Here is a 25,606-nt window from a genome sequence, read left to right as displayed (position 1 = left end):
AAATGTAAAGGAGATAGCATTTCAGAGACTGATCTTGAAAGCAAAACATCAAATGAAAAATATGGTGGCTGCACCAGTCAGGTAATCTTAACTGCACTTATTTTAGAAAGAAACACAATTGTATGCTATGGCTTTGCTTGTATATACAACTTAATTAGCACAAATGCTTATGGACTTATCATAAGTTGTTTCTATAAGTTCTCCTAAACAATCTCACGAGATATTATTTTTCAGGTGTTTCATCAACTAAATGGGCAATTGAATATGAAGAACCAGCTGGGAATGCGTTTAAAGCTAATCATCCTGAAGCGTTGGTGTTTATTGACAATTGCAATGTTATTTTTAGGTAAGTGATCCCAAAAATATATTTTCAGGCCTAAAGGGTTAATTTAATTGAACACAATGGAGTGACTCAAATGATTGTAACACAGGGCTATAATGGAGAAATGTGGAAACATAGGAGACTGTATCTCTACGACCGAAGCTACTGAATTAGTCTCTGACCTTGATAATATGTAAATCAACTTGCAAAGGCCAATTCTGTAGCTTCGATCGTTGAGATACAGTCTCTACGTTCCCACATTTCTCCATTATAACCCTGCGTTACAATTATTTGAGTCACTTCATCGTGTTCCGTTAAATTAACCCTTTAAGCCAAAAAATATATTTTTGGGACCACTTACCTAAAAATAACATTGCAATTGTCGATAAACACCAGCTTCAGGATGATTAGCTTTAAACACATTCCCAACTGGTTCTTCATGTTCAATTGTCCATTTAGTTGATGAAACACCTGAAAAATAATATCTCGTGAGATTGTTTAGGAGAGCTTTTATAGAGGGTGATTAATTATTTACATATTTCATCCAATGGAGGACCGTTAACAAATAGTTTGGTGATTATTTACTTATTAAAAAGACATTATGGAAGATTCCTCCAGGGGCACATCCTTCAGGGACATCAATCTTTTTCCTGACTTTGCATCTACCGTCTATGGATTGTAGAGAGATTGTGTATGTTTCATAATACACCTAAAATTACAAACCACAATATCTGAGTCAATATAAACATTTACACAAAAAATGTAGACAAAATAGAATCATAATTCAGGATTATTATTTATGTTATGTCGACTGTGTGCATTTGTGCATGTTGATTCATTTACAAAGCTAATGTAACAACCCAATTTCTAATTAATACCAATAGCAATATTAATTGTGGAATTCCATTGGATAGTAGTAGAGGATTATGTGAAGTAATAAAACGGAACAAGATATTAGTAGTAAGGGAGAATCCAAGGGCAGTTTGGTAACAGAGAACACAAATATTATTTAAGCCCAATTTTAATGAGAGGAAATGCAAAAACAGATTTTTTCCCTTTTCTCTTCTTGTCAGCAGCGTACCCTTTCCCCTCCATAGCCTTAACCTTCGATTTCTTCCTCATCAATCCCTCAAATCAAACACATGCATGAAATAAGATCATAAACTCGTTACTATTGGAACCCATTCCTAACAATATTTTGCTCAGTTTCTATCCTTTTCCCCTCTTGGTCACAAATCTATCTGAAACCCCAAAACCCCCTTCTCACAAATCCTTCATTTTGAACTCATGTATGAACGAAATTCTTCATATAATCAATATTTGAGGTGTTGGGAACAGAAGATAAGAGTAGGAAGAAAGTGATTAACTCCTGTTCCTTTTTCTGTTTGGTCGAGAAACCTTCCTCATGGGTTAAAGAAATTGAGTTGTTGCCTTTTATCTCAATTGGGATCTCATGCATGTGTTGATTCACTCAATTGTAAGCTTATGGAGTGTTCAAATTTAAGGTTCCTTTTTAACCAATTGGTGTGATGAATAATAGCATAGTTATTCTTGTTGTCTCAAGTAGCCATGATTCAAGATAGAAATATAAGGATTCTATGTGAAGCCATATTGTTGAGTTTCTAACATGGTAACTTGTAAAGTACTTGGATTCGGTGCTCTGATGCTTTTGGAACTGTTTTTCTTGAGATGAGTATTATTCTAGAAAGCAAATGTGTAGTGGTTGGGTGGCAGCAAGATTTTGGATGCGTGAGTGGTATAGGACTAGGCCATATATATATAAATATATGTGTCCCGAGACTTTTTAAAATGGAGGGACAAGTTTAAACTGAAGGCTGGAAGTTGGAAGCGGAAGCAAGATGTGTTTTGGAGCTAGCATCATCATCATCAAATTCTTTTCATTGAGGTGAGTTCCCTAGATTAGAGACCACCCTATATAGATTGATTACTCCTTTAATGGCTGAAACTAACATGTAAGTAGTGTAGAAATTAAGACCATAAACTAGATTATGGATTAGAGAGAGAAAATTAGAAAACCCCATTTTTCTCTTTATGATAAATTAATTGCCCAAATGTTATGGTAGTTATAATCTCTTTTTCCCTTGTAATGATGTTGAACTAATAAGTTAAAAGTTGGGCATGTGCATTAGTTCTTAATCTGGGTGAAAATGCATAAAAATGGGATTGTTTTACTATATTTCTCTGCATAAAAATGAGACTATTTTGCTGGATCTTTCTGCATAAAATGGGACTGTTTTGCTATAATTTTCTGCATAAAAAAAAAGAAGTATTGGTTGCTGCATTTTTCTCTGCATAACAATGGGACTGGTTTGCTATAATTTTATGCATAAAAAGGACTGGTTGCTGCATTTTTTTTTTCTGCATAACAATGGGACTGATTTGCTATAATTTTATGCATGAAAAGAAGGAATGGTTGCTGCATTTTCTGCATAAATGGAACTGGTTTTTGTTTCTTTCCTGCGGGTTCGATGCTGCCCATTGCGCGGGGCGCGCCACACCCATCGTGGGGCGCTCGAGGCAGCAGCCTTAGCTCGCTTTGTCTCGCATTTAGTGCGATTTTACGTAATGTAGGTGCCCAAAAATTATTAGTATAACATCATAAATTAATTTTCATTAATTTGAAACTTAGAAATGGGATGGAGTTAGTACTAGGATAAGGTAGAAATTATTTAATTAGTTGCTAACTTATAACTAACACTAAGTGCCCCTATGTATAGTGAAGTGTGGTAACATCTAGAGATTCATGATACTACCTGATTGTATATATTTAATATATATATGAATAAGTTGATCAAGTATATGTAATGGATTTGAGCCATGTATGTATAAGTGATTATAAGTTTAAGTTGTGACCCTAGTGGTACCAGAGATCACTAGATATAGTGATTGGATAATCTGGTTGGGATTTCAAGATGGGGTCCCACGTAACGACAAGATGAGTCAAGGAGTCGTGCTTTAGCCCTTGATAGGGAGTTTAGCCGACTAGGTAGATACTCTGAGCCTAACTCACCTCAGATTATCTATGTAAAATGAATCAAGATAATTATTGTGTGAAACACTTATTTATATGCTATGTAAGTTATGAATGAATATGATGATACATAATGATCAACTGTTAGTTTGTTCCTCTTAGTTGCTAACTCTCTAGGTAAATGGAACCGCTGAGACGAAGTGACTGTCTCACTCCTCACATTTTGTTCAGATATGCAGGTTGAGCAAGTTAGGGGTAAAGAAAAAGCAGATGACTGATGTTGTGTCGAGTTTAGCTCATGATGTTTTATTCAGCTCTTTCCCTTTCTTGTTGTAGTTTGATGTTATTTGGAACTAAGTATGACGGTTTTAGTTGTGAATTAAACATCTTAGACCTATGTATTGCATGATGTTTACTTTGAGACCTCATGTTGTTTTGCTCAAACAAGAATTTTTCTGTAATTTTAATTATCCGGATTCAATTATGTATGTCTCGACTAAATATTCTAGATAAATTTGGTTGGGGCGTTACAGCTAATGTCTACATAGTTATTTTTCTTTTAATTATATGCTTTGGGTGATTACTACTTGACTAGGAGACAGGAAAATAGTAAATAAATTTTCAAAATAGTAAAGCTACAAAGCCACAGAACATGCCAAATGGTTGCTTTATATTTGCATGAAGTAAACATACATGGCCAAAGTGGTTCCCAAAACTGTGAAATCAATCAAAACTGTTACCTCATCATCTCGCTCAACACCACCATGTTCTTATAATTAAGAACATCATCACATTAGGTCGGCATATGAGCAACAGAGGCAGATTTGTTTTCCACCAACTTATTTGATATTAGATATTCCACCCCTTTCATTGGTTTCATGTTTTGAACTAAAAGATGGTTAAAAACATAAGTCAGTCCATGATTAAAATCTGATCATTATGCATGGAAAGGTTAAAACAAAATTCATTTTCCATATATGACAATTAAAGAACATATGATCTGATACCTTGAGAATGGCAGCCTCCAATGTCGACTTGTGAGCCTTCGTGCAAGTAAGCCAGCCTGCAACCTAATCACAAGATCAGTAAAATGAAACTCACCAAAAGTAAAAAGGGACTTTCTACAAAAACAAATCAGGGATGTTTACAGAAGAATTGTAATTGTACGCTTTAGTTGTTCCCAGAAGGATTTTGATCCGAGCATCCCATGTAAGAAAGTCATATTGCTGCATGGCTCCATGAAGCCATTGCTCTAAATTTCCATTGTTAACATACTCATAAACCAACAACCTGAAATTAACAGAATTTATAAGCATCAAGAATCCAAATTACACAAACCAGTACTTAGAGTAGAATGCAAATGAACTCTGGTATAAGCTAGAACAAATAAAATATATACCAAGATGGTATGGTTAACATGTGAGTGCCTCCAATGCTCGTTTCTTGACATCATGAGATCCGACAACCTCATACTCCCAGCTCCCGTTTTGGTAGCCTTCACAAAGGAATAGTTCTATATGCCTTGCGTCTAATGTCTGCATTGTTCCTATATAAGCAGGACAAACATGTTAAATTGGGTAAGTATATTCTAGCCTTATTCTAATGCAAATTCATGCCATACAAAATAGTAATCACTGATGTCTAGAAAGCAACAACTGTGAGTCAGTAAAATTCAGTCTCTCTTAATATGTATAACAGGAAAATGAAGCAGTAGCCACTAGGTGATGAGCAACTTGTGAACCAGATTCAGTATATTCACACTTAAAACATGTTTCTAGCCAATTATGATTGAAGATATTAATAAGCCAATACCCCAACCATGCAATGGGGAAACCTCCAATGTTTATCCAAAAAAAGATACTAGAAGAAATACCTTACGTAGAACATGAGTCATGGCAGTCTCAGATGGAGCAAATCGAAGCTTCCGTAAGTGAGACTTGTGAAAGGACTGCAGTTCAAAAGATTTAATGTCAATAAATCATCAGCAATGTCCTTATCTTGATAATAACAGTAGAGATGTGCAATATTGCAGTGAGGCTTTGATTGGTTTGTGTTTATTCAATTTCAATTTCTCAATAGAGTCCACAATTGCTCAGTCACACGAGCTAGTCCAACAACCTATCTACGTCACACTTCCCTACCGTCAGGAAAAGTCACTTCTGCTCTGTTACAAAAAAAACTTTCAAATGGTTTGAATGCTAACACTAAAGTGCCATTACCTTAATTGCATAATGCTTTCCATCAACGCTACTTTTGTAAAGAGCCTGCATAATAAGGAAGGGGCTCATTTAACATCCTGTTCCAGTTACCATCCTGAAAGAGTGCCAGACTTTAAATAAAGGTTATGAAAGAAAGATATCCAATACAGTTGAGAAGTTTTGACTTGATACAAATAAGAAACAACCATGCGACTCAACAGCAAGACTAAACTAACATGCATGATAAATCATGAATACAAAGAAAGAAATTGCCCCAAAATAGTTTAAAGTCCAACCTTAGCATCAAATCAAGTTGCCAAAATTGATTAATAAAAAAAATAGTCAAAAAACTATAGTTAACCTCCCTTTGACAAATTATTCTTTCGAAATTATATATCAAATAACCTCAGCTTAATAAAAGGCATCAGAAATCCCAATTGCTTCAGAAAAATCTCCAAGAAAATTCCAAACAACGACCTCGTAAAATCCCACAACAAGCTGAGATCCTAGGATGACCTCTAGAAGCTCCATCAAAAGCCTTGACAAATTGATGTTGGAGAATCGAGAGGTAGACTTTTAAAATCAATCCCGAGCATAAAAACCCCTTTGCCTAGATTACTTTGAACAACAAGAATCGCTATGAATTCATGTGTTTACTTACCTCTTGAAGAATCGAGGAGTTTGATCACGAGTGTTGCATGCATGAATCACAAACACCTCTACTCAATTCACACGAACAACTCTTCCGTCTACTGTGCTAGTTGCGAATGATCGTAAGTAGAGCGATTGAGAGATCCAGAAATCCTAGTGCGTGCGGCAAGGGTTTTTTTAAACTGTTTTCACATTATTAAATAAATAAATCAGCCCAAGGGTTCTATTTATATAGAACCACTTGTGTGTACCACGTCTCTTAATCTTATGGTGTACTACTATTGTATTTCTCACTTAAGTTTACCATTCAAAATTAGGGTAAATTACTAAATTCTAATATGGTTCACCAAATTAGTATATGAATTTCATTCATTTAATTAATCTCTCGTCTATCTGTTCTTATATGTGGGACCAGAATTTTATGTAGTCCTATTATCACGCTGTTTCACGCAATAAGGAATCTGAGCTATTGATTAGAGATCAAACGATTCAGATCACTAACACAGTAAATCAATCTTAGTTGTCCATTTAAATTGGACGGTTCAGAGGTGTAATTGCGCAGGAAATATGTTTCCCTTATATGTGTGACATTGTAAGTTCTCATAACTAGACACATGTCACTGTTATCCAAGTTACGAGAATGTCATGTGATCTGGCATAGCATTTCCGTGATAATGATTATGTGTATAATTATTTTTTTGCTCTGATATCTAAATTGAACACAAGATATAGTATTGTCATCTTCGTATAATAGTACATCCAATTATTATATTCCTTCATATTCGAGGATACTTAGGGTCCGTTTGGGTTGACTTATTTTTTATTCTATGTGAAATAACTTAAAATAAATAAGTTTTTATTTATTATTATAAGTTTTTCAAGGTAATTTATGAGAAAACAACTTATAAAAATTCAATTTTTGTTGGTAAATACTTATGAATTAACATAAAAATTTATTTATTTGCATAAGTTATTTTCATAAGCTCAAAAATAAGTCAAATCCAAACGGGCCCTTAATTCAAGTCCATTAATATTTCATATTGACTTATTCTGGTGTAGTCACACACTTTATAGTCATACTCGATCAAGGAGCCGTGGATATTACTCCGGCTATGCAGGATGGACAAATCTCACATATGCCTCTCATGTCCTTCAACATGATTCGTGGAGTACAAATCAACAGACTTTATAGTTGTCTGTCCAGTTACGGACAATGTTTGAACGACGACAAAACACTCAACTTGACATCTAGGTTCCCTAGCGGTTTTACGTTGAAGGATGCTATACACCACTATCACTATGATAATAACTTATGACCAAGATAATCATAATCGGACCGGACATTAAACTGGTATACTCATGGGTTCGAGGTTCGAAGGTTAAACCGGGGTTTGACTAGGGTTCAACCGGTTATAACTAAATACATTTTTAAAAAAAATTTCTATATAAAAAGTAAAAAAAAAAAATCATATTTCACACTTAAGATATAATATAAAAATTAAAAATGATAAAAAAATATATAAGAAAAAAGAAGTTATCCATTTAAAAAAAGAGCTATTAAAAATCATTAATTAATAGACTAGTCTGTCAAAAAAACAAGGCCACCCGCCACCATTCAATGCAAGACAATATTTTCAATCACTATGGCAAGTATATCAATTGTGATTAAAATTATGTGAAATAATTGATAAGCACCATCGATTTTCATAGGAAAGACTTCATACAACAATTAAACACCAACAAATTACATTGCACAGTTTAAACAACTAAAAACCGATAATTAGAAATCTAGCAAATCATCAAATCATACATTTTCTTAGTGTTTTATTTTTCGAAAAAATTTACATTTTTTTATCCTAATTCAATATTTTTTACTAATTAACTAAACATGTTAACCATTTTCTTAGTGTTTTTTTTTTCGGAAATAAAAATATTTTTCGAAAAAATTTACATTTTTTTTATCCTAATTCAATATTGTTTTATAATTAACTAAACATGTTAACCATTTTCTTAGTGTTTTTTTTACGAAAAAAAAAACATTGGACTTAAAAGTTACTTCTTTATAATGTTTTTATCTTTAATAGTAGTAACCCTAATTCTCTATAATGTTTTTATCTTTAATGTTTTTATCTTTACTTCTTTCTTCTCATGTATGACCGCCACCTTTCTCATCTTTTATCTCACCTTAAACTCATATTTACTGCATCTTTTTTTCTTTCTCACATTTAAAATCAAATTGATTGGAAGATATGAGAATTGTTTTGTGTTAGTTTGATTGTTCTGCAATTGTGAATATAGCAAGAAGAAGATGATTTTTATGCCAAATCATACGGTTTCTGTTTTTTGACTTTTTTCTTTCTACAACTGTTGTTTCTGTTCTTTCATTATACAAAAAAAAAAGCACGGTCAAACCTTATGAACTGTCCGAACCGCCGGTTCTCTCGGTTTTGTCCGGGTTTTGTCCGATTTTCTGGGTTATATCCCGGTTCTGACATACAACGGTTTTTAGGCCTAGCCGGACCGGCCATAGGTCCGGTTTCCGGTCCGACCGGTTGAACCGGCCGGTCCGGTTCGGTTTTAATTACCATGCTTATGACCAAGGTTATCAAAACCGGACCGGCCGGTCGGACCGTGAACCGGTCATGAAAACGGTTCGGTTTTGAGCAAAAAACGGATAGGAAACCGACCGGCAAAAAAACGCGTGAACCGGGGTCGAACCGGGTTGAACCGGCCGGGCGGTTCAAGCGGTTTTGCGGATTTTTTATTTTTATTTTTAAAAAAATAGGGCAAAACGACGTCGTTTTAATTTTTTTTTAAAAAAAAAATCTGAAACAAAACAACGACGTCGTAGGAATAGAAAATGTTTTTGTTTTTCATCTATTTTTCATTTGGTTTGAATTATAAATTTTATTTTATTTTGACTTGTGATATTTTATCTTTTTAATGTGTGAAATTATGAAATATTGAGCAATTATTCACATATATTTATTTATATATTAATTAAAATATATATTTAATTAAAAACGATTTGACCCCGATTGAACCCGGTCCGACCAATTGAACCTTGAACCGGTGAGCTCGCCGGTTCGATGACCGGTCCGGTTCTGACAACCTTGCTTATGACACTTACATACCATATAACGAGTCAAGACAATATAAATATTACTCCTAATTGTTATATCTATGTGAAGACTTGATATCTCATATTTAAGGCCTTACATGAGTTAGCCAAGACATCTCATACAATATTTTTTCTTTTAAATGATGAATCATAGAATCCAATTTAAGGTCTTAAAGAATTTATGAGCGAATGTCCACACGAGTTTCACTATTCAAATGGTAAAACCATCCTTAAATTGCTTCCAATGCGTTGGCCTCTGTCCTCTAAACCTGAATAATAATTGATGTTCAAAGCATGCTCATCATCCACCATCCTTTACAAATAAAAATTACTACGACCAGATCTCAAGTGTATATATACAACACACACCCCAACAATAATCATGTGCAAACCATCTTTGTTATGTACGGATCAATAAACTATACACCCACCATTAACCAAAATAAAAACTAACAACAACAATTAACGAGGATGTTACAACCTTTGATGTATCAAACTAAATAATGGTGCAGTGGTGATTGGCATTGGTCGTTGGATTTGGTAGAGTGGTGATTGGTGTTTGACTTGATAGGGAGAACCATGTTTAGATCCCTGCAACTACGATCGGAAGGAGATTGAAATCACTTGACGATAAAACTCAAATTTGTATGGTTGATTTAGGTCTAATCCCTTATTCTACAATGATATCAAAACCTCTTAAAAACCGGTTGGAATATATACTGTCAGGTTTTCATTATCAAACTATTAGGTGTGAGGGTGTGTCAATAAGTCTCCCATCCAATGTGAATTCGCATAGACATAACCTTTAACTAGTGACAATCTTTACGCAAAGTTCAAACATGCCTTATCTTCAATTTACTTGCCATTACACCCCAAAACATTTAATGATGAAAGGAAAAAAAAATCAAACAAGCAAAAAAAAATTGATGATGAAAATTTATTTACAATTACTCACTCAAACATATACAAAGCATGAAGTTGTTTATGCTTCATATTATATCATTTGCATTAGAATTCTATTTTCCATAACAGAAAAAAAAAAAAAAATTTAGTAGATGATCAAACAAAGAGTTCTATAACCAATGCAATGATTAAAACTCTCAAAACCAAAATCAATCTCTCAAATACCATAATAAATTTCTCTCATTCACCCTGATGAGACCCTTGATGCAATTCATTATTCCACCATTGATGAACAAAGACACCATTGCTTCTAAGACCATTGTAAATATCCATGCAGCTGTCACCATCTCCACTTTCTGAGCAATTGAGAAACAACTCATCAACAAAACATATAACCCCATTTTCATATATATCCTTAAGAAACTTCATTTCAACTTTCCCAGCATTCATCATAAGCACAACAAAATCAGCATCCTCCACAGTTTCTTTAAACCAAGCAACCAAATCAAACTCTTCATCTTCCCCCAAATAATGATCCATATGTTCTGTATCCGCGACATTAGCCTTTAAATTTTCATTCAATTCTGGATGATAAACAAATGTAACACGCGGTCCTTTCACGTGTGACAACATAATAGAAAAGTTGTAATGAAGAAAATAAACATTGAAATCTTCCTTATCAATTGGATAAGATTCTGGAAACCAATCATACTCTCCACCAATATTAACATAAACCAAATTCTTCTTGCCAGAAGAAACATCCTTAAACTTTGGCAAATAAGTGGTTTTTTTCTCATATGATCTTTCCTTCACAAGCGGCTCCATTAGCTTAATCAAAGGCTTAGTAAAGTTAACACTTTTGCAATCTTCTGGAAGATCATCATGATAGAGTGAAGAGCTTTTGTTTTCACTTTCAATTACTGATTCTGAGATTGATTTTTTCTTGAAAACAACAAGGCCATGATTATTGACAACACCAGCATGAACAATAGTTGAAAATCTCAACAACGAAGAAATCTGTGAAGCAATTCTTATCATGTTAATATTATTGTTATTGTTGGAATAAACACCGTCACTGTCAAATTCCAAAAGCAAAGCACCGGTTCCGTTCGGTTTAAGAACACGTTCAACTTCAAAAACAAGCAATGCTGGGACAGAAACTTTCACCAAATCCTTCGCCAAAACAAAATCGAATGAAAATTCGCGGTATTGATCAAAATTCTTCTTATTGAATGATATAAAACGTTGGTTAATGACATTGGAGAAACCAAGTTTCTGCATTGTGGAAACAGCTATGTCTGAATACTCACCGATACAGAGAGATTCTGCTTCAGAATTCAACAATAGTCGCTGACCCATTAATTTTTTAACAACACTTGATACCAAGTTGATTTCTTTTTTGCAATTTAATGAATCAAAAGAACCCCAAAAAGTGTTTAAGATCCTACTCTGGAATAAGTAAGAACCTGGTGTGAAAGTGAGGTTGTTTGAATCATCAACAACACAATCATGATGATAGGTTTTGGGAGCTATGGATCCAAAATCGATGTTGGGTAGTGAGTAAAGTAGAGAAAGTATGGAAATAGCAGAAGCAAGAAGTAATGCTTTGAAAAACAAACTTCTTAGTATTGAACCAAAAGGGTTGTGAATTTTAGAGGTTTTTGAATTGGAATCCATGGAAGTACAGAGTAGAATCGATATTGAAGTGATAGAAGTGTGTTGTTTATATAGGGAGGGATACAAGATAAGATTGTAACTGAATTAGAAAGTATATATAGAAGATTAAGATGGTAACAGAAAAGATAGAGATTTAAGTGGATGAGATAAAGGATCTAGTTTGTTAGGATTTGGTGTATTCATTCAGTTGTTTGTGATGGATGATGGATGAGGATCTATCTTTTGATTGAATGAATGAATGATTTTGATTGAATGAATGAATGAAGAAGAAGAAGAAGAAGAAGGGAAAGGAAAGGTTGAGTTTTTTGGGGGGTGTGGAAAATATTATGGGGGTAGTCAAAGGTAACAGTGACAAACTCATTGAATGGAGTGGATGTGGGGGTCTTTAATGTTTACGTGGCATGATCTTGATGATGTTGATGTCGAGCTCAACAACTTGCTAGTAAAATGTAGTAGCTCTCTTATGCAAAAAAAAACAAAAAAAAAAAATGTAGTAGCTCAAAATTTTAATTTTTTCTCTGGTCAATATCCATCCATTACTACTTCCTCCGGTCCTTTTTATAAGAAACAATTTGGAAAAAAAATTTGGTCCTTTTTATAAGAAACAATCATTAAATTTATTCTTACAATTTCATTTTTACCCTTATTAAATTGTATCCATTCCAAAGTTATGCATTAATTAGAGTGATATATTCCCTAAGGATAAATTAATACACCAAGGCTTCTTCAAAACAAAAAAAAAATACACCAAGGTTAATTTTGGAATAGATTGTAAAATTTTAGAATTTTTATTAAGAAAGATAAGATTTCTTGGTATGTGTGTTTTTTCCAAATTGTTTCTTATAATAAGGACCGGAGGGAGTAATAAAGTTGGATCCCGCTATCTACTCCTACTGGTTAGTAATTAAATAAAAATAAATAAATTATCTGGAACAAAAAAAAATTATATTCCATAAAAAAATAAAAAAAAATTATAAAGGTAAAATTAAATGTAAAATAAAAAAGACATTGGTGTCAAATTGTTGAATTAAAATTCTAGACTAGATAAAATTTGTTTGGCCTTTTATTAGGGTATTTTGTTTTTTCTAGCCTAAATATTTTTAATTTATATTTAAAATAGATATATAAAGAGAATACATGAATTTTGGTGTAAATTTTTCATAATACCAACAATATCTTTAATTTTTTTTAGTAGCAACCTTACCATAACATAAGACACATATTTTTTTAGTAGCAAAATTTTTTTATTAACAAACTGACCATAACATAAGACATATCTTCTTTTTTTGGACATAAGTTAGACGCAGGCACGCGCGGAACGCGCTTGCCTAACCCGCTAGTTTAAAATAGATTTTATTCAAATTTAACATTTATATTTTAGTTTCGAATTTTAAGGATATATTTAAAATATTTAAGATTAGTTTGTTATTTTATTTTTTGGATTACACTAAATTTTTCACCACCATTGGCGATAACTAATATCTGTCGGAAACCTGTGTGGCAGACAAGACGGATTCTCCCCTCCCAAACGAATTTTCTTCGTACGTATGAGTCAGGAATCGAACTCTTACCACATGCTTAAGGGGATAAAGATCCTTACCACTCGAACTAATTTATTGATGGTGATTAGTTTGTTACTATTTTAAAAAATATGATTTAGAATTTTATTTTATTTAAAAAAAACATAAGAAAATAAATATTATTAAAAAATGTAAATTATCATGTGGGAGAGAGGGAGAGAGAGAGAGGGAGAGGGAGGAGAGAGAGGGATAAGAAAATAATTTTATCGTAGAATTTTAAACCAAATTACTCAAATAATATATCAAAATAAACACGTAAATAATATTTTATATATATATATATATATATATATATATATATATATTAAAAAGAAAATAATCTCATGGATGACACTAGAGCTGTCAAATGGGCCGGCCCGGTCCGGCCTGGCCCGGCCTGCAGGGACCCGGTCAAATAAAGGAGCCGGCCTAGCCCGGCCCATTAACTTCATGGCCCGGCCCGATTAGCCCGACCCGGTAAGCAAAAGCCTACATGGCCCAATGGGCCGGCCCACTAATTTTCATAGTATTTTTTTTTTTGAAAAAAAAAACACATTCTACTAAATTTATGTTATATTTCTCAACTAAATCTTCAAGAAGGTAATTCGTATCCCTATATTTTCTCACATAATCTCCCAAACAACAATATCTTCCTCTTTATCCTCATCAAACAAACAAACAAATCTCCAACAAATAATCTCATTCTAATCCAATAAGTTTTTTGTCATATTATTATTATTACTACCAAAAAAAATTTCAAGTTTTATATCTTTCATTCATCCATTGTAATTTAAGTAAAAACAAAAATATAGAAAGAATATAAAAAAAATATAAAAAGATGATTTGCTTAAAAATAGGAATAAAACAGATTATAGATAGGAACAAAACACAAATAATAACAATAAAACAACAAAAATAATAAATAAAAAATTATATATGAATTTATGCATAAAAATAGGACCAAAATATAACAATAAAAAAATTATAATTTTTTTTAATTCTTTAAGGGGCCGGCCCAAAAGCCTGTGGGCCGGCCCATGACGGCCTATGAAAAGCCTGACCCAATAAGGCCCGGCCCCCTTTTTATGAAGCTCGGCCCATGTAAAATGATAGGGCTAATGGGCCGGCCCGATAGTCCGGCCCTTTTTGACAGCTCTAGATGACACCGACTAAGATACTAGTATATATATATATATATATATATACAGAGAGAGAGAGGACAAATCCGTTGACTCCAGGGGTAAGTCCTCATTGACTTACTCCGCTTAATAACTCGATATCAACATTATATTTCTTCAATCCAACCATTAAATTCAGAGTACATCAACTCCACAAATTTTTATAAAAATTCAACATCCCATCCAATGAGACAATTTGTATTCTGCCCTATATATATAACTTATAACTTATAAGACAATAGTATCTCTCAACATTATGAGACCGCGTCAAGAAAACATTATGAGACATTATGCGTTGTATCTCTCAACATCCGATCCATTCAAGTTAACTTCTCATGATATGGATGTGTGTCCTATCCAATGAGACAATTTGTGTTCTGCCCTATATATATATAAATAAACAACACACTGCTTCAAATTCAATAAAAATTCTACTCGATTATTATATTCAGGGTTAGCATCAAATTAGAAGAAAAAACTATTAACTTTCCAATTTCCATGGATTCCAATTCAAAAACCTCCAAAATTCACAACCCTTTTGGTTCAATACTAAGAAGTTTGTTTTTCAAAGCATTACTTCTTGCTTCTGCTATTTCCATACTTTCTCTGCTTTACTCACTACCCACCATGGATTTTGGATCCATAGCTCCCAAAACCTACGATCATGATTGCATCATGGAATTTGAAGATAATGATTCAAACCTCACTTTAACACCAGGTTCTTACTTATTCCAGAGTAGAATCTTAAACACTTTTTGGGGTTCTTTTGACTCATTGAATTGCAAAAAAGAAATCAACTTGGTATCAAGTGTTGTTAATGTTGGATATTTTCATATATAATTTATTTTAAAGTTAATTATTATACTATTAATTTATCATTGAATTAGTCATCAAATATTGTTGGTCCATTCCTATTTAAAAGGTGAGTTTTCGGTTAATGACTTTTAACTTTGTAACGTTTTATGTTAATTACAATTATAATCCTAATAACTAGAATTTAATGGTTGCAACCTTAATGTTTTTGAGAGTATCCAATGCCTTGTGTATATATAAGAAAGATAAACACGAGTGGATATATAGAGAAAATAAACTATGTGTGTAAATAATATAATATTAAGTTCCCTTGAGACCTTGCTAATTCACGTGCGGTGCTAGCAAGAAGTGACTGTTGTATTCTGGAGGGTATTAGCTTTGAGACCAACTGCACCGGGTAACTGACCTGTGGTGGCGAAATACTCTTAAGTCTAGTGCTTTTGCACGCCCCAGTCAACAATCCGATAAGCTTTTCTTCTTCTCTAATTTATTTTATTGTTATCAATTTTATTATCTGATGTATCATATTTATTTATACCAATGTTTATTGTATTGAAATAATTCTATGTCTAATACTTTTCCAACAGTTAAAAGATTAATGGGTCAACGACTATTGATGAATTCTGATGCAGAATCTCTATGTATTGGTGAATATTCAGACATAGCTGTTAACACAATGCAGAAACTTGGTTTCTCCAATGTCATTAACCAACGTTTCATATCATTCAATAAGAAGAATTTTGTTTATTCACTTCATTACCGCGACTTTTCTTTCGATTTTGTTTTGTCTACGGGTTTAGAGAAAGTTGCAGTCCCTGCATTTCTTGTTCGTGAAGTTGAACGTATTCTTAAACCGAACGGAATCGGTGCTTTGCTTCTAGATGTTTATGTTTATTCCAACAACAGTATAGACATGTTAAGAATTGCTTCACCGATTTCTTTGTTGAGATTTTCAACTATTCTTCATGTTGGTGTTGTCAATAATCATGGCCTTGTTATTTTCAAGAAAAATTCAGACTCAACAAAAATTGAAAGTGAAGACAAAAGCTCTTCACTCTATCATGATGATCTTCAAGAAGATTGTAAAAGTGTTAACTTTACTAAGCCTTTGATTAGGCTAATGGAGCCACTTGTGAAGGAAAGACCATATGAGAAAAAATCACTTATTTGCCAAAGTTTAAGGATGTTTCTTCTAGCAAGAAGAATTTTGTTTATGTTAATATTGGTGGAGGGTATGATTGGTTTCCAGAATCTTATCCAATTGCTAAGGAAGATTTTAATGTTTATTTTGTTCATCACGACGTTTCTTTTATGTTGTCACACGTGACAGGACCGCGCGGTACATTTGTTTATTATCCAGAATTGAATGAAAATTTAAAGGCTAATGTCGCGGATACAGAACATATGGATCATCATTATTTGGGGGAAGATGAAGAGTTTGATCTGATTGCTTGGTTTGAAGAAACTGTGAAGAATGCTGATTTTGTTGTGCTTCAGATGAATGCAGGGGAAGTTGAAAAGAAGTTTCTTAAGGATATATATATGAAAATGGGGTTATATGCTTTGTTGATGAGTTGTTTCTTAGCTGTTCTGAATGAAAATGGTGAAGTACAAACAATAACTTGTCACAGTTCCAAGACACTATAAATTCATGAATGGAACTTGAAATGCCGTCGTGTTTGATTAGTCAAAGGTTGCAACCTTCGTTTGAGACATTCTTGCATAGGTACAAGATATTTAGGCACAAACTTAGGCACACAAACATCAATTAAAAAAATTAAAAGAAAAATAAAATAGTCACATCAATTAATATAATTTTAATCATATTTTTTTTAAATTTTGTTCACTTATGTGAGTGTACGTAAGAATAATTCATTTGGGCTTGTGCTCATGTTAGCATTTCTCCCTTCGTTTATTTTTACATTAGGTTTAACTACATATTTGGTCCCTTACGTTTATTTTAGGTTTCAATTTGGTCCCCTACGTTTATTTTAGGTTTCAAGTTAGTCATTTCCGTCAATTTTGTCGCATGTGGCAGCCAATTTGCACATGTGGACTGACACGTGGCACTTGGACACATTGACATGTGTATTGTTCAAACGGTGTTAGTGACAAAACTAACGGAAATGACTAACTTGAAACAAAAAATAAACGTAAGGGATCAAATTGATACATTTTAAACGTAAGAGACCGAATTAAAACCTAAAATAAACGTAAGAGACCAAATTTATAGTTAAGCCTTTATGATATTATGGGAGTCTAGTTTATTATTGATCCGTACACCAATTATGTGTGAATAACAAAGATGGTTGCACATGATTATTGTTGGGGTGTGTGTTGTATATGTACACTTTAAGATCTGGTCGTAGTAATTCTTTCCAGTTTTTATTTGCAAAGAATGGTGGATAATCCTCAGCATGCTTTGAACATCAATCATTCATTAGTCGGTCGGGTTTATAGGACAGAGGCCAAGGCATGGGGGATTAATTTAAGGACTTCTTTACCGATTGAATAATGAAATGAAATTCTTTAAGGAGCTTAAAGTGGACTCCATGAATCATCATTTTGAAAAATTAATGTGAGTATAATACTTTGCATAAAAGTAAGTGAAGAGTGAGGACTGACGAGGTTTGTGGTATGTCACATTATAAACACGAGGCATAAAGGATATAGACATAAATTTAAGCATACATATAAATTAAAAAAATTAAAAGAAAAATAAAATAGTTAGTATATCAATTAATCTTTTTTTCTTTATTTTTTTTCTTTATTATAAGTGTGCCTAAGATAAAAAAAAAAAAAAAAAAAGAAGTCAAAATCAACTCTAGAAACAAAATCAATTCTATATCTCTAAGAATTAGTTTTATCTCATCTAAAATTGAAACCAAACATACAATTCATTTTCTTAAAATTAGATCCAACTAGAAATAACACCAGCAACTTATAAAGTCTGTATGCTACAAAATTGGGGAATTATTTGTATTGAACATGTATCATATATCAATATGAAAATTTTCTTTTGGCAACCTACTTGTTTTCTTGCACGCCCTAAAAATTTTAAAAATACCGCTGTCCGCTACTTAGGTAGTGGATTGAATCTGTTACTTATGTAGTTTGGGAGAAAAATATCAGATTCGCCAATGTCTAAGATTTTCTTCATCCGTTACTAACGGACGGTTTAAAACCATTCGTTGTTTTTCTGTGGCCGGTTGAATCCACTACTAAGTAGCGGTGTAGCAGCGGGAAAAATACGCGAGTGGAAAGCGCTCGTTAAACAATAAAGTCACCACCGAAGTTTATTTTTGAAAAGGGGGATGTCGATAAAATTGGAAATGCGTAGGACGCGCAAAAAGACCGTAGGGTGTCAAAAGGAATTTTCTATCAATATTCTATGAATACGTCCAACTACATACCCGAGAAGTATTGTCATGAACTGGGCCAAGGCCCATCTCAAGCTGGACCAAGTTACTCGATGCACATATAACAAGGTGGATCATATGATGGACTCGCCCTATCTATCAGCTAACACCTATCTCTTCCTACATAAACTTGTCTTATGAACTAAAGTTACATAAGTCACATCTTACCTAAAGTACCTTCCACCTCCGGTGATATTGACTTGATCGCCGGAGTGTGCGCAAGAACCCCTCCTCTTTCATAGTGGGATACAACCACCAACGGTCCAAAAACAACCGACCCAATAGAGCATACTGTCCAAGATTTCAAGGCCATAGAGAAGATCCACATAATTTTTTATTTTAATGAAATACTTTACGGATACATATGATATGTGCCACGAATATGAATATTTTGATCACAAATATAATTTATTTTTGTAAGTTATGATCATTATAATTATATATTAATGAAAATTGATAGATATTTCTTTTATGGGTCTTGCTAACTAGTGCCTCGGGGCACTAGTTAAGGAACTAAAAGAGAAGATAAAAGAGAAGTTATGCATTGAAAAAAATTAAAATTTAGACTTTTCATGTGTTGACTACACAATACTCTACATGTATACAGCTTTTCTACATTTGAATTCTTAACTAGTGTCCCTGAGGCACTATTTAGAGGCACTATTTAGCATTGCCTTCTTTTATTTTACAAATATTCTACATGTATACAGCTTTTCTATAACAAATGTGTTAACATATCTAGCCTTAAAGGTATAAAACCCATTCCACTAAAGGTCAAACGGTCAATTGAACACTTCAAGCTCAGTTTCATAAATCAGTTTCATAAATTCGAGTAGACTTGTTTGATACTAGTAACAATAGTAGAAGATGTCAGCAATGGAAAAGGTGAGAAACACATTAAATTACATTGAAGCCATTTAGAAGTTAGAAGAAGCGAAACTAAACAAGCATGGTGGAGTGGAGGCATTTGCTTATACAGTCAGGTGCAATGCCAACAACCAATCCATGTCAAACAGAATGTCATGCATATATATTCATATTTCTATTTTTATTTTATTATTGGAAAAACATGAAGAAAGTAAGTGAAATACATTAACTATAATATAACATTTGGACTGTACAGGAAGCTTGGGTTGTCAGTAACAGTTTATCTTCTTCACTCCTCGGACTCGGCAGGTTCAGGCCCAACTTTGATCTCCAACAGCCTCTCAACTGGTTGTCTGCATATTGGACATCTATTTGTCTGGAACCTTAAAACCTTTGCACATCCGCTACACATGCACTGCAAAAAAGACAAGAATGTGTCAACAAGGATTCAAACACTGACTATGAGCCTTAGAACTCATGACACTGTTTTGGAGAGTTTTTAAAAACAGTTTATGGCTTGTTTCGGCTTATTTTCAAAAGCACTTCAAGATAGAAGATGAAAACAGCTTATAGGTTACGCCTTGTTTCGATAAACAACTTAATTAAGTGTTTATAGCATAAAAAACTTATCATGTAAATAAAAGATAAAATTAATTCAAACTGTTTACATTTAAGTTATACTGGAGTGGAGAGCTTATTGAAATAAGTTGAAAAAGCTAATAAACATGTAATAAAATTGTTTCCATAAGCTGTCCAAGTCCCAAACAGTTTCACAAGTGCTTGTGTCAATAGATAAGCTCAAATTGCTTATACTATTACCTTAGACACAATCATTAAGTTCTCATAAAAATAGATTTGACACAAACACATGACAGAGTAACTTTTGGGTTGAGATAACAAGAAATAACAAGAAATTATAATGATCTAATCATTGACAAAATTTGGCAGCACCAAACATCAATATCATTTGACATTTCCCAATGATTTAGCATTAGTACTAGTGATATCACCGTCTAAGATCAATATCATTCTGTTAACAAGTAAAAAAAAAATTAAATCACAAAAGGAAACTGTAAATACCATGTGGCGACAAGGAAGGACAGTTGTGTCGCGAGGCTCTGATAAGCAGATAACACACTCTTTTCCGGGGTCATTCCCATCCAAGTCACTCTCTACTGAAGTTCCAATACCATATATCTCCTGCAGCTCATACCTCATTCCATTCACCAACAATATCTGCTTAACAACCTTCACCCGGAATTCTCCTTTCTCCTTCTCAAACACTGCTTGAGTTATCTGAGAGTTTGTATTTGTTTTATTACCAGATGTTGGAGTTTCATTTGTTCCTTTCACGTCACCGGAAGATGCATCTGCTTTAACTGCTACAGGATAGACGTCTAGGTCGCCCACTTTCAATAACTCGGATTCCTCGAACATTGAAAGAGTGATACCAGTTCCAGATTGTTGTCTAAACTTCTGGCCAAGACCTTGCTGGAAATTTATAGTAACAGGTGCAAGAGCGCTTTCCTTAGTCGAGTTAAGGACACAACCATCACCTTCTTTTGCAAAGAAAAGTACTGTGATGCTGCTATGGAGAAAATAGGAAACAAACATTTAGATCAAACAAATAAAAGAACTATACCACAAAATAAAAATATTCAAATGTGCATTAAACTCGTGTTCAATTTCAGTTTTGGAAAAATTGGAATTGCTCATGAAAAACATGGATAGAGACTTGGTAATGAACAGGTACATAATGTATCCATAGATCTTGCCACAGAAACCAGTTTTCATATTACTTGATGCTAACTTGGCCGTGATGTAAGCGGAAGTGTCACCAATGTCTATTTTCAACACTTCAATTTTCCTACCAGCAAGATTAGCCACCATGGATTTCAAACCAACTAACGAATTATTGGCAACTATTCTCACAACTCAGTTAACCATCTCACTTTCGATTACATGCACCAAATAATTTCACTTTCATTTGTTAAACTGTTAAACTCCAACAGTCCACGCAAAATAAGTTAAGTAATCTTTTCACCCCTTAAAAAGTAAAAGAATTAAAAAGGCACTCTCAGTAACCTCAAGGGACATTCTCAATAGATGTCACTTCAGTTGCTGACTTGGTGTTAGATTGTCTAGAGTTTGATCGGATTGAAATCCAAAATATATAAAACAGACAAAAAAATAATTCAAAAACACACAATATAGTGCTTATAAGCAAATGCGATCTTTAGCAGCAACAGACTCTGCTTTTCAATCAGGCTCCCCATATTATTATAGGAAATTGAACCCGAGTGACGCATAGATATACTTATTCAGTAAATCACAAAATATACGCAAAACATAGCTGCTCTATTTTTCATTTGAGAAATGCTATTTGCAAACCTGTCATGCACCAGTTTCCTAAGCTAGCCAAAAAAATAACATGTTATGCCGATAAGTAAATATTTACCCAAATTAGTCTACATGGACAACTATAAGAAAGCTCTCATTACAGTCCAAATTCCAGAAAGACGAGTTGTCATAAAAACTTCAAAAGAACAAGCTTATCAATACAAAACAATAAGACTAATAAACATGGTTAGAAGTATAAAATTGAGTAAGTAGCTTCACCCCTTTACATATTGTCTGTTTGTATTGACTTCATTGATCTCATTTACTAGTTTGCGCACTCGAGAAACTGTCTGGGAGAGTTTATGAGAATAACTTATACATGTTCATAAGTTGTTTTCAGTTTATTTCTATAAATTCTCTAGAATAGCTTATCAAAAATAGCTTGTAACTTATATGAATTCACCCCTTTACATATTGTCTGTTTGTATTGACTTCATTGATCTCATTTACTAGTTTGCGCACTCGAGAAACTGTCTGGGAGAGTTTATGAGAATAACTTATACATGTTCATAAGTTGTTTTCAGTTTATTTCTATAAATTCTCTAGAATAGCTTATCAAAAATAGCTTGTAACTTATATGAAAACAGTTTGACTTTATTTATATCTTTCATTGTCAAAGTAGCTTATTATAAGTCTCACATAATAAGTGCTTAATTATAAATTAACTTCTTACATCATAATCAAATAAGGAAAAAAACACTTTTACCTTCCAGAAACAGTGGCATCAAACGTAAAAGTAACAAGAAATTGGCCAGGATTTTCCTCATCAGGTTCAATCCTCAGTGTCTCCTTCTTGATGTTAACATCATTCTTTATAGTAACCGCTTTCCGATGTTCCACATAAGGTGCAGGTGGCGGTGCTGGATAGCGGCCCCACATTGGGTCCATCGCAACACGGTGATGGTGGTCATACGGTGCCGGCAAAGGCATCGGAACAGATCCCGGCGGAGGATAGTAATTCGGATAGTTTTGATACGGCGTAGGACCAGCAGGGTAAACAAATTGGTTCGCCGTAGCTTCCGGTGGCGGAGGTGGAGGAGGAGTGACCGGAGGATGAACTCGGCGACCACCTCCACCGCCACCGTGTCTCCGACGATTGTTAGAACCACTATTACCCATGAAGAAAATTTTAATGGGTTGTTAAAAAAATTGAAACTTGAAAAGAAATATAGAGAAAAATTGGGGTTTAAAAAAGGGGTTATTGATTTTGTTGTGGTGGTTCAAAGGGTGTGTGTGTGTTTTGTGTTAGAGAATACTATAATTTTAATTTAACGAAAATAATAAAAATAATAGAATTTAAGGATGGATGATAATAATTGATAGAAATGAAAGGATGAAGATGGAAGGTATAATGGGATTGCGTAAAGCTCCACCCAGTTAGAAGCACACCATTGATGGATGGATGAATGAGGGGTGGGATGTGAAGGTTTTGCTAAAGTGCATCACTTTATTATTTTTATTTTTATTGATTTTTTTAAATACACTTTATTTTTTTCTTTGTTTGGTTTGTCATTTTCCTAATTTTTTCCAATATAATGTATAAAGACCGGACCGGACCGGCCGTTTCGACCGGTTCGGCCGTGAACCGGACACAGCACCGGTCCGGAACAAGTACCAGAAACGCTAGTCCATTAAACCGGGATAAACCCACTTTGAACCGGTCTGAAACCGGTATATACCGGAAAAACCGGCGAACCGGGAAACCGGAAAAACCGGCCGGTTCTCTTCTAATAAAAAAAAACTGGAATTTCAACAAAAAAAAAAAATTCTATTTTCAAACTAGGGTAGAGTTATTCTTTTCACTGGAACATAAGTGCCAAACAGAAACATGAAAATGTCACTGTTATTTGTTTTAAGAAAAAGAAGAAGAAAAAAATACACGGATGAATTTGAGAAATTAAGGAATAGATCTGTTGTAGTCACACAATAATTTTTTATTTCTTGATGGTCATGCATAAGAAAGGAATGAAACAGATATGAGTAAAATAATAGGAATGAGAGATATTTCAATTATATGGTTTAGTTTATAATTGGGCTTTTGGGTCAATACAACTTGATAAAATAATGGAGAACTAACTTTCTTTTTTACTATGTAAAAAAAAATCAAATTATTGAGTCTAAAATTATTATTTATTCTTCAGCATTATATTTATTTTTAATTATTCGGTCCAATAACGGTTTAATAGCGGTTCAACCGATTGAACCGGTTGAACCACGAATCGGAGCTCTCACCGGTTCGATCTCCGGTCCGGTTTTTAAAACTTTATACTATAAAGTTTCACCCATAATAATGATATGTTTGGCTAATGGAATAAAGATGAAATGGGAATAAAATTAGATATAGTAAAATAATTAGGGAGGATAAAATATCCATTAATCTATCATCCATTCGTCAAAAAATTCATCCAATTTGTCCAATATACAATATAAAGTAAACTAGTGAAATAGATCTCTCGCGTTGTTCGGGTTAGACTTTGTACAAACATACATACATATAAGTATATTAATTTCAAAGTTTTTAAATTTACAACTATTATCTTAATAAACATAATAGATGAGATGAATATCAAACACAAGAATAGAAAGTTTAAAAAAACCAACGGTGTGTAAGCTTCTTGAACCCCTTAAGTAGGTGGTCGTAATGTGTATGGAAAAAAAAAAAAAACTGGTTGAGAGGGAAAAATATACCTAGTGTGCCCCATAAATTTTTCGATGGAGATTAGTCATCGTAACATTAGTGGAAACATCGTACATATATCATGACAACTGGAAAAAAAACATAACAAATAAATAGACAAAAGATATGCAAATTAACTCCTTAAAAAACTATAATAATTCCCGGAAAAAAAAACCAATTAAGTTTGAATGACTTTAAAAATATCATTATACGATATAAATTTGAATACATAAAAAGGAATAGTCGAATCATTAATCGGTTTCACGGTTATTATAGTTTTAGAAAATAGTCTAGATTCATAGGAAGATGGTTTTAATTTATGGTTGTTCTTAACAATCGAGATATTTGTTATATCATAACATATTCCCTCAATCAACATAGATCGATATTTTGAACATTGTTGCTTCATACACTGCATTAAATTTTGATTCCCTAAAATATCATGAACAATAAAAGTAAATAAAGATTAGCATAGAAAATAGTTAAGTTAATAAGAAGTCAAAAATTTTAGCCATAATTTCTATAAAGAAGACATAAAATGTGATCCTTGATGATATATTAATTTAAAAATAAAATATCTTATATTAATGGAAAAATATATTTGAGAATGGAAGATGTCATAGTATATAAAAAAAATGGTATGCAAAAAGAAGAAGTGATTTTTGTTAAATTTGGAGAATGAAAAAGGTTGATTGCTAATGTATACTTCTGTTTGTGCTAAACATAAGAGTATAGTTAAGCTTTCACTACAAGAAAATGACAAGTTATTAGCGGCCAAAAACACTCTAAAAACAGTTATTGGCGGTCCGAGAGCGCCAATAAACTGAAC

At 33.3% G+C, this 25,606-nt stretch overlaps 2 protein-coding genes, 1 long non-coding RNA gene and 1 pseudogene across 8 annotated transcripts; 1 reads left to right on the top strand and 3 right to left on the bottom strand.

Moving 5' to 3' along the window:
* Nucleotides 1-53: 53 nt before the first annotated feature.
* LOC123922872 lies at nt 54-6,374 on the bottom strand. Of its 6 annotated transcripts, XR_006814246.1 has the most exons (9): nt 6,174-6,373; nt 5,534-5,627; nt 5,188-5,262; nt 4,714-4,860; nt 4,463-4,604; nt 4,322-4,384; nt 4,055-4,202; nt 908-1,031; nt 54-793 (listed from the first exon to the last, which is right to left on the bottom strand). It is a non-coding gene; the product is annotated as an uncharacterized LOC123922872 (long non-coding RNA). The 6 variants fall into 6 exon arrangements; XR_006814248.1 differs by having other exon boundaries at nt 54-1,031; nt 5,534-5,643; nt 6,174-6,374; XR_006814243.1 differs by having other exon boundaries at nt 54-1,031.
* A 3,716-nt stretch (nt 6,375-10,090) lies between these two features.
* LOC123922797 lies at nt 10,091-12,217 on the bottom strand. The gene has a single exon (XM_045975489.1). The coding sequence runs from the start codon at nt 11,862-11,864 to the stop codon at nt 10,428-10,430; it is 1,437 nt and encodes a 478-aa protein (XP_045831445.1). The 5' UTR covers nt 11,865-12,217; the 3' UTR covers nt 10,091-10,427.
* A 2,787-nt stretch (nt 12,218-15,004) lies between these two features.
* LOC123922815 lies at nt 15,005-17,043 on the top strand (annotated as a pseudogene).
* Nucleotides 17,044-19,719: 2,676 nt separating this feature from the next.
* Nucleotides 19,720-23,603, bottom strand: LOC123922831 (probable E3 ubiquitin-protein ligase LOG2). Its single transcript, XM_045975511.1, has 3 exons — nt 22,807-23,603; nt 20,781-21,285; nt 19,720-20,115 (listed from the first exon to the last, which is right to left on the bottom strand). The coding sequence occupies exons 1-3, from the start codon at nt 23,217-23,219 to the stop codon at nt 19,990-19,992; spliced, it is 1,044 nt and encodes a 347-aa protein (XP_045831467.1). The 5' UTR covers nt 23,220-23,603; the 3' UTR covers nt 19,720-19,989.
* Nucleotides 23,604-25,606: the final 2,003 nt, after the last annotated feature.

This window comes from Trifolium pratense, linkage group LG1 (genome assembly GCF_020283565.1).
Source record: "Trifolium pratense cultivar HEN17-A07 linkage group LG1, ARS_RC_1.1, whole genome shotgun sequence".
NCBI classification, from domain to species: domain Eukaryota; kingdom Viridiplantae; phylum Streptophyta; class Magnoliopsida; order Fabales; family Fabaceae; genus Trifolium; species Trifolium pratense.
Note: the sequence above shows the minus strand (reverse complement) of the source record. Positions and strands in the feature narration are given on the sequence as shown.